The 18,261-nt window shown below is 45.5% G+C and overlaps 1 protein-coding gene across 1 annotated transcript in view; it reads right to left on the reverse strand.

Moving 5' to 3' along the window:
- Window positions 1-2,277: 2,277 nt before the first annotated feature.
- The window catches only part of LOC119965902 (uncharacterized protein C7orf57-like), a 238,225-nt gene continuing 222,241 nt past the window's right edge, over window positions 2,278-18,261 (reverse strand). Inside the window, exons 7-9 of the mRNA XM_038796899.1 lie at window positions 17,811-17,908; window positions 13,920-14,050; window positions 2,278-2,447 (exon numbers count right to left, since the gene is read on the reverse strand). Coding sequence (XP_038652827.1) covers window positions 2,278-2,447; window positions 13,920-14,050; window positions 17,811-17,908 — 399 coding nt within the window. The remainder of the gene's footprint in view (window positions 2,448-13,919; window positions 14,051-17,810; window positions 17,909-18,261) is intronic.

Genomic DNA, 18,261 nt, shown 5'->3' on the forward strand with positions numbered 1-18,261 from the left:
GACTTGACTTACATAGGCATTGTGAGAGGACGTGGTGCCAGACGAAGGAGAGAAACACCTACATTCCCGACAGCTGTATGGAATGTTAATCAGCGTGTTCTACAAGATCTACCGAGAACAAATAATGCTGCTGAGGGGTTTCATTCTGCGATAAAGCGTTCGGCGGGTGGAGCTCATTTGAATATCTGGAGGTTAATCAAAACTCTGAAGGAAGAGGAAGGGCTAATAATAGGCAAAAAGGCTCAAATTCTTCGGGGAGATCAGTCGACTACATGTACGCGATACAAGAAAATAACTGAACACCTCAAAAGATTGGTCGTTAAATATGTTCCTACAGCGAAAATTGATTTCTTGAGGAATGTTGCTCACAATTTACATCAATTTTAAGTAATTTCGGGAATTCATCCTTAGTAAACTTTTAGATCTTTTTAAATGCATTTTTAGATTTTTTAACTGCATTTTTCAGCTTGCATTTTACTTGCATTTCATCAATTACTTGCATTTTAGCAATTAAATTCACTTGCTGTATTGTGCCTGCTTTCTATCAATTAAATGCTTTTATACGGAGTTGATTTGTAATTGGTTAATTGGACGAAGTGACGTTGGACCAAAAGACGGGCGGACAAAAAGACGTTGGACCAAAAGACGTGGACGAAGTGTCGTTGGGCGAAATTACGTCGGACGAAAAGACGCGACACGCAAAAAAACGTACCGACCTCGAAGACAAACACGGGACACAACCGACAGAGTACCCTTTGTCGTCCAGTACTTCCCCGGAGCGGAGAAACTCCGACATCTTCTTCGCAGCCTTCAACACGTCATCGATGAAGACGAGCATCTTGCCAAGGTCATCCACACACCCCCACTACTTGCCTTCAAACAACCGCGCAACCGCAAACAAACCATTGTTTGCAGCAAACTACCCAGCCTTAAGAACAGCGACCACAACACCACATAACCCTGCCATGGCAAACTCTGCAAGACATGCCAGATCATCGACATGGGTACCACCATTACATGTGAGAACACCACCAACAGGGACGCGGTACATAGTCGTGCGACTCGGCCAACGTTGTCTACCTCATACGCTGCAGGAAAGGATGTCCCGAAGCGTGGTACATTGGCAAGACCATGCAGACGCTGCGACAATGGATGAACGGACATCGCGTGACAATCGCTAGGCAGGAATGCTCCCTTCCAGTCGGGGAACACTTCATCTGTCGAGGACATTCAGCCTCTGATGTTCTGGTACGCGTTCTCCAATGCACCCTTCAGGACGCGCGACGACGCAGAATCGTCGAGCAGAAACATCAATGATGTTCCGCACACTTGAGTACGGCCTCAACCAGGATCTTGGATTCATGTCACATTACGTTCACCCCCCCACCATCTGGCCTGGGCTTGCGAAATCCTACCAACTGTCCTGGCTTGAGATAATTCACACCTCTTTAACCTGGGATTACCCCTCTCTCTGGATCTGTAAAGACCTAATAACCTGAAAATGTTCACATTCAAAGTATCGTCTTGCATCTTTGACTTTGCCTATATATATGTTTCTGGTACCTACCTCTTCATTCACCTGAGGAAGGAGCAGTGCTCCGAAAGCTAGTGATTTGAAACACACCTGTTGGACTTCAACCTGGTGTTGTAAAACTTCTTATTGTGCTCACCCCAGTCCAACGCCGGCATCTCCACATCAACACTGCTAGCGACATCAGCGAGTTTGGCGCTCAGCCAAAACGCCATTCACTACAGCGGGTCCAGAGAATGCCACTAGCATGAATGGATGGAGTATTCCGTCCAAGGTGTTTTTCAAACAAACATCATTGATACCAGATAAGTAGATGGCAGTATGATTAGAATTACTGGAACCATAATAATCAATTATGGGTGTCCTTGCCATTGTCAAAGACTAGCTTTTTAGAAATTTGTAATTAACAACAGGAGCAATATTAGAGTTCACTGTCCATTTATAAAAAACATCAAGAAGAGTTTGATAGGGAAATGCAATCTTTCCAGTGAGAATCGCGTTTCCCAGTTCACGCAAGATTTTCTGTCCATGCTGCCAATCCCATGGACAGCGAGTGTGGGCTCAAGATCGCACAAAAGTGTTTATGTACCGTTAATTAATATAGAACTCTCATACAGCTGCCAACATGTCCTTGAAGTGACATACTAGCCCCCAAAGCCAGGTCTGTGGGGACTGTGCTCAGGATTCCAGAATAACAGCTTTTATAAAAGATCATTGCGAATGTTTTAGGGTGTTACAAGACTGACTTACTTGTTCAGAATAAATGATGTTTTAGCCTTGGAATCAGTCAAAGGGTCTCTGAAGGTTACATTTTGGTCCACTTTAGTGGAAATAGATTTTCTTCCCCGTGACGTTGAATTTCTAAGAAGTTCTTTTTTTTCTAACTTCTCCTGGAACTCGTCGAGAGGAACCAGGTCTGCAGATAGAGTTTTCATTAGTTTATAGTATTTCCAATATGTTCACTCCACCGTTGTGTGCATACACAAGACATATACACAGTATTTTGCAACAGTGATTGTTATAATTCATAAATACTTGTCACCAAAACAGGATTTCTTTTTGGCTTGGAATTCTCCAAGATACTGTGAAAGCCCCCTGCTCTTCTTTGAAGGATTGAATCAGAAATGTACATTTCAACTGAAGATGGGACCTACATTTAATGGCTCCTTTTGTATGTACTAAGGTATCAGCCTAGAGTCCTGGGTAGGGACTTGAACTAATGCTCAGCGGTGAAAGTACCAGGTGGATGGACAGGAGGGATGCGCATTTGGCACTGCGGACTAGTGACAGCCCAGCCCAGCATCTATACAGGCTGATGAAGTCAAGGTGTTGCAAGAGATGTTTCTGAGGATGGTTGTCCTATATCATTCCCCAACATTTAAAAAAAAATTTAGTGTATACAATTAATGTTTTTCCAATTAAGGGGCAATTTAGCGTGGCCAATCCACCTTCCCTGCACATTTATGGGTTGTGGGGGTGAAACCCATGCAAATACGGGGAGAATGTGCAAACTCCACATGGACAGTGACCCAGAGCCGGGATTGAACTTGGGACCTCGGCGTTGCGAAGCAGCAGTGCTAACCACTGCGCCACTGTGCAGTCCATCACATAACATTAACTCATCGGTCAAGCCTGTGCATTCCTGCAAGATTGACCAGGCATTCTTCTTTGTCTCACCTTATGGGTGGGGTTGGCGGCCATCTTCGGTGGGCCTTGGGTTTAGAAATTTAGAGTGAAGATGGGACAGTTCCTCACAGTAGAAATTATTGATTTGAGGTGGGGGGTAGGTGACAGTCACTTGAAATGTGAGAGGTCTGGGGGGCCCGGTAAAAGGGTGAGAGGTTTCTCTCACCTGAAGAGTTTAAGGGCCGATATGGTGCTATTGCAGGAAATTCATCTGCATGTGAGGGATCAGACTAGGCTCCGAGGGTGGGAGAGTCAGGTGTTCCACTCATGCTTCGGTAGCAGGGTCCGGGGAGCAGCAATTTTAATTAACAAAAGGACTTGTTTTCGAGCATGAACGGTTGTGGCGGATCAGGGAGACAGCTGATTGTCATTTGGTCATTGATCGGGGGTGTGGGGAGTTATGGATTTAGGTTTTGTGAGGTGTTGTTCTATTTTTCTGTTTTTTATGGTTAATATATGCAGATGTGTTTATTTTTTTCAATTGTGTATTCCATAAGCGAGCACTTTTCCAGGAGACTCATCCGGAGTGAGACTCATACAGAGTGGGAGATTGAAACTTGGTAATTTGGTGCAGTGAGGTAATTCGGTGCAGAGTGTGAGGAGGTGCTTTTTAACCCTGGTAAGTGACTGGTAAGTAGTCTCTCTTTTTCTTTTCATTGTCTAATTTATTTATTTTTATTTTGAAATTCTAGTTGTTTAAGTTTACCAAGGGTTTAAGACATGGCAGGAGATCCCAGACCCGTGTCATGCTCCTCGTGTGCGATGTGGGAGCTCAGGGACACGTCCACTGTCCCTGGCTCCTTCACGTGCAAGAAGTGTGTTCAGTTGCAGCTCTTGTTAGACCGCTTGACGGCTCTGGAGCTGCGGATGGACTCACTTTGGAGCATCCGCGATGCTGAGGAGGTCGTGGATAGCACGTTTAGCGAGTTGGTCACACCGCAGGTGAAGGTTACTGAGGGAGATAGAAAATGGGTGACCAAAAGAAAGAGCAAGAGTAGGAAGGCAGTGCAGGTGTCCCCTGCGGTCATCTCCCTGCAAAACAGATATACCGCTTTGGATACTGTTGAGGGAGATGGCTCACCAGGGGAAGGCAGCAGCAGCCAGGTTCATGGCACCGTGGCTGGCTCTGCTGCACAGCAGGGCAGGAAGAAAAATGGCAGGGCTATAGTGATAGGGGTCTCGATCGTAAGGGGAATAGACAGGAGGTTCTGTGGTCGCAATCGAGACTCCAGGATGGTATGTTGCCTCCCTGGTGCAAGGGTCAAGGATGTCTCGGAGCGGCTGCAGGACATTCTGGGGGGGGGGGGGGGGGGGGGGGAGGGTGAACAGCCAGCTGTCGTGGTGCACATAGGCACCAACGATATAGGTAAAAAACGGGATGAGGTCCTACAAGCGGAATTCAGGGAGTTAGGAGTTAAACTAAAAAGTAGGACCTCAAAGGTAGTAATCTCAGGATTGCTACCAGTGCCACGAGCTAGTCAGAGTAGGAATGTCAGGATAGATAGGATGAATGCGTGGCTCGAGAGATGGTGCAAGAGGGAGGGATTCAAATTCCTGGGGCATTGGGACTGGTTCTGGGGGAGGTGGGACCAGTACAAACCGGACGGTCTGCACCTGGGCAGGACTGGAACCGATGTCCTAGGGGGGGTGTTTTCTAGAGCTGTTGGGGAGGGTTTAAACTAATGTGGCAGGGGGATGGGAACCAATGCTGGAAGTTGGAAGGTAGTAAAACAGGGACAGAAACAAAAGGAAGTAAGGGGAAAAGTGCAAGGCAGAGAAGACATAGTCAGAAATCCATAAGGGCGACAGTACAAGGTACAGTGACTGAGGGGAGCACAGTGAATAGGCCCAGTAATAACAAAAGGAATAAAACTGGAGATGTTAAGATTCAAAACAGAGGTAAAAAAAACCAACATAAGTGTACTTTACCTGAATGCTCGTAGTATTCGGAATAAAGTAAATGAGTTGGTGGCACAAATCATCGTAAATGACTATGATTTAGTGGCCATTACTGAAACATGGTTAAAGGATGGTCACGACTGGGAGTTAAATATCCGAGGGTATCAAACTATTCGGAAGGACAGAGTGAATGGTAAGGGAGGTGGTGTTGCTCTGTTATTTAAGGATGACATCCGGGCAATAGTAAGGGATGACATCGGTGCTATGGAGGATAAGGTTGAATCCATTTGGGTGGAAATCAGGAATAGTAAGGCGAAAAAGTCACTGATAGGAGTAGTCTATCGGCCACCAAATAGTAACGAGATGGTGGGGCAGGCAATAAACAAAGAAATAACTGATGCATGTAGAAATGGTACAGCAGTTATCATGGGGGATTTTAATCTACATGTCGATTGGTTTAACCAGGTCGGTCAAGGCAACCGTGAGGAGGAGTTTATAGAATGTATCCGCGATAGTTTCCTAGAACAGTATGTAATGGAACCTACGAGGGGACAAGCGGTCCTAGATCTTGTCCTGTGTAATGAGACAGGATTGATTCATGATCTCATAGTTAGGGATCCTCTCGGAAGGAGCGATCACAATATGGTGGAATTTAAAATACAGATGGAGGGTGAGAAAGTAAAATCAAATACTAGTGTTTTGTGTTTAAACAAAAGAGATTACAAGGGGATGAGAGAAGAACTAGCTAAGGTAGACTGGGAGCTAAGACTTTATGGTGGAACAGTTGAGGAACAGTGGAGAACCTTCCAAGCGATTTTTCACAGTGCTCAGCAAAGGTTTATACCAACAAAAAGGAAGGACGGAAGAAAGAGGGAAAATCGACCGTGGATATCTAAGGAAATAAGGGAGAGTATCAAATTGAAGGAAAAAGCATATAAAGTGGCAAAGATTGCTGGGAGATTAGAGGACTGGGAAATCTTTAGGGGGCAACAGAAAGCTACTAAAAAAGCTATAAAGAAGAGTAAGATAGAGTATGAGAGTAAACTTGCTCAGAATATAAAAACAGACAGTAAACGTTTTTACAAATATATAAGACAAAAAAGGGTGGCTAAGGTAAATATTGGTCCTTTAGAGGATGAGAAGGGAGTTTTAATAATGGGAAATGAGGAAATGGCTGAGGAACTGAACAGGTTTTTTGGGTCGGTCTTCACAGTGGAGGACACAAATAACATGCCAGCGACTGATAGAAATGAGGCTATGACAGGTGAGGACCTTGAGAGGATTGTTATCACTAAGGAGGGAGTGATGGGCAAGCTAATGGGGCTAAAGGTAGACAAGTCTCCTGTCCCTGATGGAATGCATCCCAGAGTGCTAAAAGAGATGGCTAGGGAAATTGCAGATGCACTAGTGATAATTTACCGAAATTCACTAGACTCTGGGTGGTCCCGGTGGATTGGAAATTAGCAAACGTGACGCCACTGTTTAAAAAAGGAGGTAGGCAGAAAGCAGGAAATTATAGGCCAGTGAGTTTAACTTCGGTAATAGGGAAGATGCTGGAATCTATCATCAAGGAAGAAATTGCGAGGCATCTGGATAGAAATTGTCCCATTGGGCAGACGCAGCATGGGTTCGTAAAAGGCAGGTCATGCCTAACTAATTTAGTGGAATTTTTTGAGGACATTACCAGTGCAGTAGATAACGGGGAGCCGATGGATGTGGTATATCTGGATTTCCAGAAAGCCTTTGACAAGGTGCCACACAAAAGGTTGCTGCATAAGATAAAGATGCATGGCATTAAAGGTAAAGTAGTAGCATGGATAGAGGATTGGTTAATTAATAGAAAGCAAAGAGTTGGGATAAATGGGTGTTTCTCTGGTTGGCAATCAGTAGCTAGTGGTGTCCCTCAGGGATCCGTGTTGGGCCCATAATTGTTCACAATTTACATTGATGATTTGGAGTTGGGGACCAAGGGCAATGTGTCCAAGTTTGCAGATGACACTAAGATGAGTGGTAAAGCGAAAAGTGCAGAGGATACTGGAAGTCTGCAGAGGGATTTGGATAGGTTAAGTGAATGGGCTCGGGTCTGGCAGATGGAATACAATGTTGACAAATGTGAGGTTATCCATTTTGGTAGGAATAACAGCAAACGGGATTATTATTTAAACGATAAAATATTAAAGCATGCCGCTGTTCAGAGAGACTTGGGTGTGCTAGTGCATGAGTCACAGAAGGTTGGTTTACAAGTGCAACAGGTGATTAAGAAGGCAAATGGAATTTTGTCCTTCATTGCTAGAGGGATGGAGTTTAAGACTAGGGAGGTTATGTTGCAATTGTATAAGGTGTTAGTGCAGCTACACCTGGAGTATTGTGTTCAGTTTTGGTCTCCTTACTTGAGAAAGGACGTACTGGCGCTGGAGGGTGTGCAGAGGAGATTCACTAGGTTAATCCCAGAGCTGAAGGGGTTGGATTATGAGGAGAGGTTGAGTAGACTGGGACTGTACTCGTTGGAATTTAGAAGGATGAGGGGGGATTTTATAGAAACATTTAAAATTATGAAGGGAATAGATAGGATAGATGCGGGCAGGTTGTTTCCACTGGCGGGTGACAGCAGAACTAGGGGGCATAGCCTCAAAATAAGGGGAAGTAGATTTAGGACTGAGTTTAGGAGGAACTTCTTCACCCAAAGGGTTGTGAATCTATGGAATTCCTTGCCCAGTGAAGCAGTTGAGGCTCCTTCATTACATGTTTTTAAGGTAAAGATAGATAGTTTTTTGAAGAATAAAGGAATTAAGGGTTATGGTGTTCGGGCTGGAAAGTGGAGCTGAGTCCACAAAAGATCAGCCATGATCTAATTGAATGGCGGAGCAGGCTCGAGGGGCCAGATGGCCTACTCCTGCTCCTAGTTCTTATGTTCTTATAAAATGAAAAATAATAATAGAAATATTGAAAAAGACTGGAAATAAAATCTTTAAGGGTTTTGACATTTAGAAAGGTTCGGCAAAAGGAAAAAGTGGAGGGGGATTTATCGCAGTTAAAATAGGATGAAAATTAATGGAAGAGGGTCTTGGGTAAGAAGATCAAGATGCAGACAGTGTGGGTGAAATGAAAAAATGACAAGGCCAACAAATGCTGGTAAGAGTTGTTTACAGGCTACCAAATAGTAGTGATGATGTAGGGCATGGAATTAATCAGGAAATAGAGCTGTATATAACAAGGTAACACAGTAATCACAGGGGCTTCAATCTACATATAGACTGAGTAAACCCAATTAGCACTAATGCTGTGGAGCACAAATTCCTGGAGTGTATATGTGGTAGTTTTCAGGAGCAGCATGTTGGGGAAGCAACTAGAGAACAGGCTATTTTAGATCTAGTATTGCGCTAATTAATAATATTGTTGTAAAGAAGCCTTGAGGGTAGAGTGGCCATAATGGAGGGTAGAAGGCGAGGACTTCCGGTGGCGGCCATAGAGTCATAGTTGTTTATAGCATGGAAATAGGCCCTTCGGCCCAGCTTGTCCATGCCGCCCAGTTTCTATCACTAAGTTAGTCCCACTTGCCCACATTTGGCCCATATCTCTCTATACCCACCCTGCCCATGAAACTGTCGAACTGGTTTTTAAAGGAAAATATTGTACCCACCTCTACCACTGCTTCTGGCAGCTCATTCCAGATGCTCATCACCCTCTGTGTGAAAGAATTTCCCCTCTGGTCCCTTTTGTATTTCTCCCCTCTCACCTTAAACCTATAACCTCTAGTTTTAGACTCCTCTACCTTTGGGAAAAGATGTTGACTCTCTACCTTATCTATGCTCCTCATTATTGTATAGACCTCTATAAGATCACCCCTAAGCCTCCTACGCTCCAGGGAAAAAAGTCCCAGCCTAACCAGCCTCTCCTTATAACTTAGACCATCAAGTCCTGGCAGCATCCTTGTAAATCTCTTCTGCACTCTTTCTAGATTAACAATATCCGTCCTATAATAGGGTGACCAGAACTGACCACAGTATTCCATGTGTGGTCTGACCAATATCTTGTACAACTTCAACAAGACATCCCAACTCCTGTATTCAATATTCTGACCAATAAAACCTAGCATGCTGAATGCCTTCTTCACCACCCTGTCCACCTGTGAGGAGCTATGAACCTGTACCCCATGATCTTTGTTCTGTAACTCTTCCCACTCCCTACCATTAACTGAGTAAGTCCTGCCCTGATTTGATCTACCAAAATGCATCTCCTCACATTTATCCAAATTAAACTCCATCTGCTATTGTTATGGGCCAGGGTTTAGAGAACCCCAAAGTGTATCATGGAGTTCACCGGACCCACAACTTTTACTAGATTGTTGTATGCGGAGTACATGGCCCACTCTACAGGTGTGGTACAGCAGAAATGGAAAAGTATTTTTAAAGCAAAATAATGTTTATTCTATGAACTCAAGTTACCCTTTTTAAAATATATAGTGAACATCTTAGCAACCATTAATTCAAATACAACCCCTAAAGATTACAACACTAAGTGAACCGTTAAGCTTTCCTTTTTAATATCCATACAACTTAAAAACAAAACCTTTATCAGAAGCACATCAGGTTAAAGTCACTACTGAAAACATTTATAACTCTGAATTCCCCAAATGATCAAGAGATAGTCTTTTGATAGCAGAGAGAACAGCTGTACATCTGCTTGGTCTGGAATCAGCTCCAACACTGAAAACAAAACTAAAACACACCCTTCAGCCGGCTCAAAAACAAAAGTAAAAAGCTGACAAACAGCCCAGCTCCATCCACTCTCTGACATCACTACAGTTATAAACACCCATTTCTTAAAGGTACTCTCACTACAGATATTTATATACACACCCATTTATAAATACCCATTTCTGAAAGGTACTCTCACATGACAAACCGCATGTCAGATCTAGTACAGGCATCATCTATATCCTGGTCCCACTGCACAATGCATTAACATTAATCTGAGAGGAGACCACTCATGGAGCAGATTCCACAGAAGTGGTTGTAAACAGCTGGGAATTTGAATCAATAAAGTTGGAGGCAACCATAAGACTAAGAACACCCAGCCAGTGTTCTGCTTAGACTCTAAAATGCTTACGAAGGCGGATTATCCGCTGGTGGGATACTCCATTCTGTTAGACGTATTCGATGCTGTGGTATGAAGAGGCAAAAGTTCTGCTACTTTTTCATCAAACCACTTTTATTTGTTCCAACTGACTCTGCACAGAACTCTGCACATCACCTGATCCAGAGGCCACCTGACGCCCCTTTACATATCAGTGTCAATCATTGAACACTTAACATAAATGAGACAATCATTGAAACTTAACATAAATGAGACAACTAATTGCAATGTCTCTTAACCCATTACTTAACACATTTTGCTGCCGCCCGGGAGTTTCCGACGGCATGGGGCTGCCCCACAATGGGAAACCCCATTTAGTGGCCGGCGTAATGGAGCATCCCGCTGGCGAGGTGAGGCATAAATGTGGCGCAGCGGGGCGGAGCATCCCGACCAGGATGTCAGTCTCTGAAGGACTATAAGCCGGTGTGGTGATAAGAAGACTTTTCCCATTATATTTTGACACAGTCATTTAAATGCATCTTATCCTGGTTTGACCTAAGATGAAATTTCCCTTAGCTTGATAATAAAGCTGAGCTCCTTAAGCATGATAAATGGCTGCCAAACAGTCATGCAAACAGTTTAAATACAGAGCTTCTATAAGCCAGTCATTTATGAAAAAATAAACATTCAATTGCAGACATGTGAGATGACAATTGCAACAGATGGGCATTTGTGATCGCTCTAGAGGCTGAGGAGAGACCAATGAGAATCATTGTATTACCACTAGTTGCCTGCACCTGCAAAACCAAGGTCAAATGGCAAACGTAAGCAAGCATGCTTGAACATCATCTACAGCCAGCAAATCTTTGTACGCATTGTCTGGCTTGAGGCACTGTTACCGTCTTCAGCCTTTCTGTTTTGAGGAATTTGTTCATTTTTTTTTAGATTTCAGAGAGACAATCAACTCCTATGCCTGGATTTTCAGGCCCCACCATCTGAAGAGTCGGCGACAAACACATCCCTGCCAACTCCAGCAGCCGTGATGCCAAATTAGCTCTAATGAGTGTCGATTGGCAGAAGGTGGTACATTCGGCCCTCACTCGGGAGGAAGCCCCGCCTTGGAGAGCTGCCTACCAATCAGGTTGTCCAGCATCTCTCCAGTCCCTCTTGGCTCAGTGCTGCAATATCTGGAAGAGGCATTGCAGGGAGTTGCATGGCACTAAGTCCCAGAAACTGGAGCAGAAGGCAAGTAGCATGGGTCTCAGGATAGGGAGGGTAGGGAACACCTGGGGGATCACAAGGGGGGTGATCGGCTTCTTGGAGGATAGGCCGACGGTGGAGAAGGAGGTCACCGGGCCTTAGGGAGAGGGTATCCCAGTCAGAAAGGGTTTCTGATGGATGTGCCCCCCTACTTTCAGCCGAGAGCCAATTACCTTCATTTTCATGTTTTCCCCCTGAGTATGAGCGGGAAAAGGCCTTGAAGAGGCCATTAAGTAGCCAACCAAGGTGAGTGTCTCTGAGATGGTGGAGGGTGTTGGAGACAGCTGTGATGGGAAATCGGTGTCATCCTCTGACTCGAGCCCCGGGGTCTCCTGAGTCTTGGGCGGCGGGCTGCCATCCGAGCTGCTCAGCTTATGGGGGGGGGGCTCTCTGTTTGTGGCATTGGCCGGGGGCGGGGGACGACAGATGGACCGGCCCCATCAACAGCGGCTCCTGCAAGACACAACACAAGACACATGATTAGACCGCGGACCAGGGTGGTGGTGGAGGTGAGCGTGTGGGTGGTGTGGGGGTGAGGGTAGTGGGGGCTGCGTCTAATCTACAACTAAGCGAGGTCTCACTTCCTCGTCCGCGGCCGAGCTCCACTTCAGAGACCTCCCTTTTTTCCGGGCTGCTGGCCACGTCCAGGGCCCTCATTAATAATAATTTTTATTGTCGCAAGTAGGCTTACATTAACACTGCAATGAAGTTACTGTGAAAAGCCCCTATTCACCACATTCCGGTGCCTGTTCGGGTACACGGAGGCAGAATTCAGAATGTCCAATTCACCTAACAGCACGTCCTTCGGGGCCTGTGGGAGGAAACTGGAGCACCCGGAGGAAATCCACGCAGTCACAGGCAGAATGTGCAGACTCCGCACAGAGAGAATTGAAACTGGGGCCCTGGTGCTGTGAAGCATCAATGCTAAAAACTGTGCTACTGTGCCGCCCAGTTCTCTGCCACATTCTGGGGACGCAGGTCCGGCGGTCCCCCTCCTGTCTTCTCCCACTGCCGGCGAATGTGCGCAGTCTTCTTCTCGGGGGATGGTGGGGGAAGGGGGGAGGGGGCGGGGGTGGGACGGACGGGGTGGGGGAGAGAGGAAATAACAGCGTTAGACAGTCAGACGCATGCAGCCCTGGGGGTGGGTAGCTGGTGGTTTCAGCAGCCACGGCACCCGGCCATGGCGGCTGGTTTGGGTACCGGCTTGTGGTGCAGGGTAGGGGTTTCCCGCCCTCTGGGTGGGGGGGTTGGGTTACGCCTATGTGGGAGGCAGGTTGGTGCCATGGGCACAGTGCTGACAACTCACCCTGGCTGCCCTGAGGAGGCCAGGCAGTTTGTTTGCGGCACTGCTGGCCGGTCCGGATGACATTGCCCGCGGCTCTGACCGCCTCTGTCACCTGCGCCCTGGCACTGCGAATGGTGATGCCTGGCAGCCTCCTTCACGGACCGAGGTACTGGATCATTCTCCTCTCCTCGACAGCATTCAGGAGGGTCTCCAGATCGACATCTGAGATCCTTGGTGCCGCTCTCCTCGCTGCCATCTTGTTAGTTGGGATGGTGTGTGTGGGGAGCGAAATGTGTGTACACGGCTACAGCTTGTCACCCTCCTGAGTGTCAATCGCAAAACCGACGAATCTGGCACCGTTTCTCATTAGAATCGATTGTGCTCCACTTGGCACGGGTGCTAGCCCCTTAACGGTAGCGGAATCGTTCCAGGTGTGTTGCCAGTTTTGCTGCCGTGAAAATCCACAAATTCTATCTCGGGGTCAACAATTAGCCTCAAAAACGGAGAATCCCAGCCAGGATTCCTAGGCCAAATGGTCTTTTTTCTTGATTGACTTATGCAAAAGGAATAATTCTATAGAGTGAATTCCATAGATTGAAGACACATGTGAAGCTGTGCTACGCTATTATATGCAATCTTTCCCAATTGATATTGAATTGAGAAGTCCTTATGCAGCAGACTGAGTGCTCCTGGCATAAGCATGGAGGTCTGGTTTACACTTACAATTCTTTAGGTTGCAGTGAGCATAACTTTAAGGGAGAATGCCAGTACAGACGCAATTTTGTAATTTTACAGATGGATAGCGCAACTCATCCTGAAATGATGACGCATGCCTAATTGATACTTGTGAACTGGTCTATATGAAATGCACTAGTGTCAAGGATTGACTTCCTATTGATTATCTTTTCCATTTCCTTAAAGGGTTTACCTGAACTCCATATTTCAGTTTTCTGTCAGATATCAATTTTAGTACAGATGCATTTATTTATCCTTCTTTGCCTGCATATTATTCTTGCTCTGCCTTCAGGTTCCTGCCAGTGTCATTTTATTACCTGACAATAGGAAACTGCAAATAAACCAGAATAGGAAGGCTTTGTCTCTGCCTCCCTTTGTAATGATTGAGAGTAAAATTATCTCTTACCATAACATGATAGAAACACTCACACATCTGAAAAGCATTACCTCCAGGCTCTTTCATCTTTACATTCGGTTGAATCTTCTTCCACTCCTTTCGCTGCTGGATCCAGTCTTCAGCGTACCCATTCGCAATTAATTTGGTAAAGTTTATAGGTTCATTCTTTTTGGGTAAAGGCCTAAAGGAAAGGGTTAGTTGCCATTACTGTGCTCCAGGACATTTATGTTTTCAAGTAATTTTTCTATCTGTTGCGTTTTATCTTATTCACAAGCCTTTGAGAAATTGTGCTCTCACTTGGAGGTCGCATGCCGCCAGCACTCATCAGGAATGCAGGCATGCAATTCCTACTACTCTCTGTCCATTAAAATTAAAGTAATGAATAGCGAATTATGTGATTTTCCTTGTTTAAGAGGATTGCCCCTTTGAAAGGTATAGTAGCTTATGGTGGAACCTGAAATTTCAAGGTTGCTGTTCCAGTAACATTTCATCCTAAATTCTGACCTCGGGGCAGGGTGAGTGAGAGACTGTCGAGGAAATTATAAGTCAGTACTTCGAGTTTTCGCCAAAGGTCTTTTAATTAAGCACAAATTCGTGGAGGGCTCAATAGACACAAGTCATTCCAAATAGCCCAGCCTTACAGAGCTAAAAGCACATATTTATATCATGCAGTAAACAGTATCTGGGACAAAGGCACGGCTTTAGATTAGAGAGAGAGAGACAGAAAGCAAGCAGCCGGAGCCATGTTTTAATAATAAACCTTGGGAAATGAGCTGTCCCTTACCTAAGCAACTAAAAATCATGTTGCCAGCAAAACAATGTGCAGATGTACATTGTTTACATTGTATGGCCTTCTGACTATTTCATACAGAACAATTGGTTGAAATAAGACTAAATACCCATCATGCTTTGCCAAGTGCCTATTCTCATGAAATATAGTCAAGCAGCTAGTTAAAATGAATACCTGTAAGCAGGCAACTAATCTGCACACTAAAGTCCCTTCTAAAGAGACAAGTTTTGATCCTGCACCTAGTAACGTTCACAGCCCAATTATGAGGGCATGTCTGACAGCTACCCTGGAATTCTGTGCAAACTGCCCTCCTTTGACCCTGTGGAAGCCACACCTGAAGAGAGCTTTTTGGGTCCTAATATGTTGTCTGAGGCCCTCCCCCTGATGTTCCGCCCCCACACCGGCCAAGTTCCCGAACTCGGCATGGAGGCTGCGGGCTCAGTCCAGCACCGCCACAGTCGGGGGAGAGCCGATCTGCGAGCAGGAATGACTTTGGCACTGTTGGGGGGTGGTATGGGGGTCGCAAGCCGGTCAAAATGGGGGCTCTATTTGGTAGGCCGGGTCCGCGCGCGGCCAGCGTATGCGCAGCAACGGACCTGGTAACTCTCCAGCCGTATCGGCATCTAGAGCTGAGTGATCTACGCTGTCTGCCTGCTAGCCTCCACCAAATGGAGCATTGGTGGTCATTTTGCACCGAATGTTCGGTCATAAAAGGCCACCGTTCCCACGACGGCGTGAGTGCATAACCTCAAAATCTGAGAACCAGCCCGGTGCCTCTTTAGCTTTGACATGTTTACTGGTTATCTCAGAACATAAGTCACTAATTCCCTATTACCTTTATGACTATCGATGCCATCCTGTTCCCCTCTGGTTACTTTTACCCAAAACGTTGCTTTTCTGTAATACCTTGACAGTTCTTTTGTCGCTTCAGGATTTTTCCAATCCCAAATCCTTCCAGCCATGTCTCCTTTATTTATTTAAAACCCTGTTTAGTGTCTTCGTTAGTTAATTTGCCAAGACACCGATCAGTCGGTTTGATTTGAGCCCATCCCACAACAATAATGACTTTACTTTGCCATTGGCCCATTAAGCAAAACCCCTGCCTCGCACAGCAGTACTTCAGCCATAGATTAAATCTTCAAATTCTCAGGCGGAATTCTCTCAACCTGCCGCAGAGGGGTTTGGTGGAAGTGGAAAAAAAGAATCTGGCAAGTGCCAAAAAGTCATAAACCTGCCGCCGTAAAATCACATTGCAGCTCTCCCAATGGCGGGTTAATAACAAGTCAGTAGTCACGTGACAGGTGGCATGAATGCCACTTGCATTAAGTTGCATCTCATGAATGCTCATTAAGTAATTTGTTTTTAATATTATATGTCATAATATTTTATCATAAAAACATAGAATTATAGAATACTCCTAAAAGTGCAGAAGGAGATCATTTTGGCCTAACAAGTCTGCACCGACAATCCAAAAGAGCACCCTAGCCTCGCCCATTGCCCCCCACTTGTCCCCATAACCCCGTAACCTCACCAAACTTTTCATACCAACAGGCAACTTAGCATGGCAAATCCACCTAACCTGTGTCTTTTGAATATCAGGCTCTCCTATCTTGCGTCACGCCAGCAGGAAATCACTTCCGCATCAACCCGATTGCTAATGCACAAGGTGGTTCTCAGTTTTCCAGAGACTTCAAGGTGAGAGCAACAAAGACTTTCTGCCATATCATGGCACTGTTCCTGATGCTCTGTTCACCACTCTGCTGGTGCAGACCATTTCCTGTCCTCCATCTCCAAGCTTGGACAAAGGGTAGATTTTAAAAGACTGTTTTAAATGAGGAGAGAGAAGTAGAGAGGTTTAGCAGAGGAATCCAAAACTTAAGTCCGAGGCAGTTGAAGGTACGGTTGGCAATAGTGCAACAATTAAAATCAAGAAAGACCAAAGGAGGAGAGCAAAGAACCCGGAGGGTTGTCAGGATGAGGTTACAGCAATGGGGAGGGGAAAGGCCATGGAAAGATTTGTAAACAATGATAAGAATTTTAAAATTGAGGCATTGTCAGATAGGATATCAATATATGTCAGTGAGCACAGGGTTGTTGGATGAATGGTGATTGTTACGAGTTAGGATATAGGCAACAGAGTTGTGGATGAGTTGTCATTATAGTATGGTGGAGACATATGGACAGCACTCTTCCTTTTGATACTGAAGAGTTGGAGATGCAACTTCAGACAATGTAATAAAGGAGGCCAGTTCTATTTGGGGCTGAAGGACATGGGCTGGATTCTCCGTTTTGGAGACTATGTCCCCAAGTCGGTGCGAAACAGTGGTCTTTTACACTATGAAAACTAGCATAAAAAGCCACCGATTCCCTGTTTTGCTGAAGGCTTGCAGGGAGGCAGCGTAGAGCTTGCAGGGCTAGCTGCCGATACGGCCCTCAGCACCTCCGATTGCGAGGTCGCCCATGTGCTCGGCGGCGGCCTACAACAGCTGCGCCGTGCTCCATGGGGGACTCAGCCCACGGATCTGGACTGCTAAAGTATTCCCCCGCTTTGGCCGCTCCCGCGCCACGGACCGCCCATCCACAGTGCCCCCTGTCACGAATGAAGCCCACCTCTGCCCACGGATCGGCCCTCCACCGACTGTGGCGGCCCCGGACTGAGTCCGCAGCCGCCACGCAAGGTTCCCGAATAGGTGAGACCGTGTGAGTCCCACGTCTTTGGGAACTCGGCCAGTCAGGGGCTGAGCATCGTGGGGTGGGCCTCAGGTAATAGCCTGATGCCGTGGATAATCGGAGTACGCCGTTTTACAGGGGGCGGAGAATTCAAAAACAAGCAGTGCTCCCGATTTTGGCACCAAAACGGATTCTCCGCCTCGTTGCCAAACGAGATTTCGGGGTCAGGGAGCGGACAATCCAGCCCCATATTTCTTTCACCCCATGAACTTCCCACATGCCCAGTTTCCTGACCAGTATCCATTGCCGGCCATGCTCTATAAATGAAAGCTAATATTAAAAACAAATTACTTAAGGAAATATCGGATATAACACTGAAACTGAAGCATTTCCTAACTAACAAAATGGCATTATTTAAAAACAGAAAATTTTAGACCCTTCTTGAAAAACGTCCTTCCAAATTTGATAAATTGCAACTTACATGGATGGAAATTTGTTCTCCAAGTTGTCCTCTTGTGCTGTTTTCTTAGTAAACGCTTTGTCTTTTTGCTTCTTGTCTGTAATATCTGGCAACTTCAGCTATAATGTACAAAGTACACATAGTTTTTGTTTCAAGTAGCCTACAGTGTATTAGTACAGTTCTTAGCAATATTGACAAAGGAAAATTATTTAGGGATGATTACTGGCAGTTGACTGAAAATATTCAATCAGTGTAAAACTAATCAACAAGGCCAGTCAAGTATTGTAATGCATTTGAAAGACATTTAAAATTGAGGTGAGCGGCCCTAACATTGTAAGCACTCCTGAAGCAGAACTTTTCAAGTTAGGAGTACTTATTAGGAATTGAAATATCTGTCTAATAGGGGAGGAAGGGGCTGGTTTATCACACTGGGCTAAATCGCTGGCTTTTCAAGCAGACTAAGGCAGGCCAG

The sequence above is a fragment of the Scyliorhinus canicula genome, chromosome 5 (genome assembly GCF_902713615.1).
Source record: "Scyliorhinus canicula chromosome 5, sScyCan1.1, whole genome shotgun sequence".
Taxonomy (NCBI): Eukaryota; Metazoa; Chordata; class Chondrichthyes; order Carcharhiniformes; family Scyliorhinidae; genus Scyliorhinus; species Scyliorhinus canicula.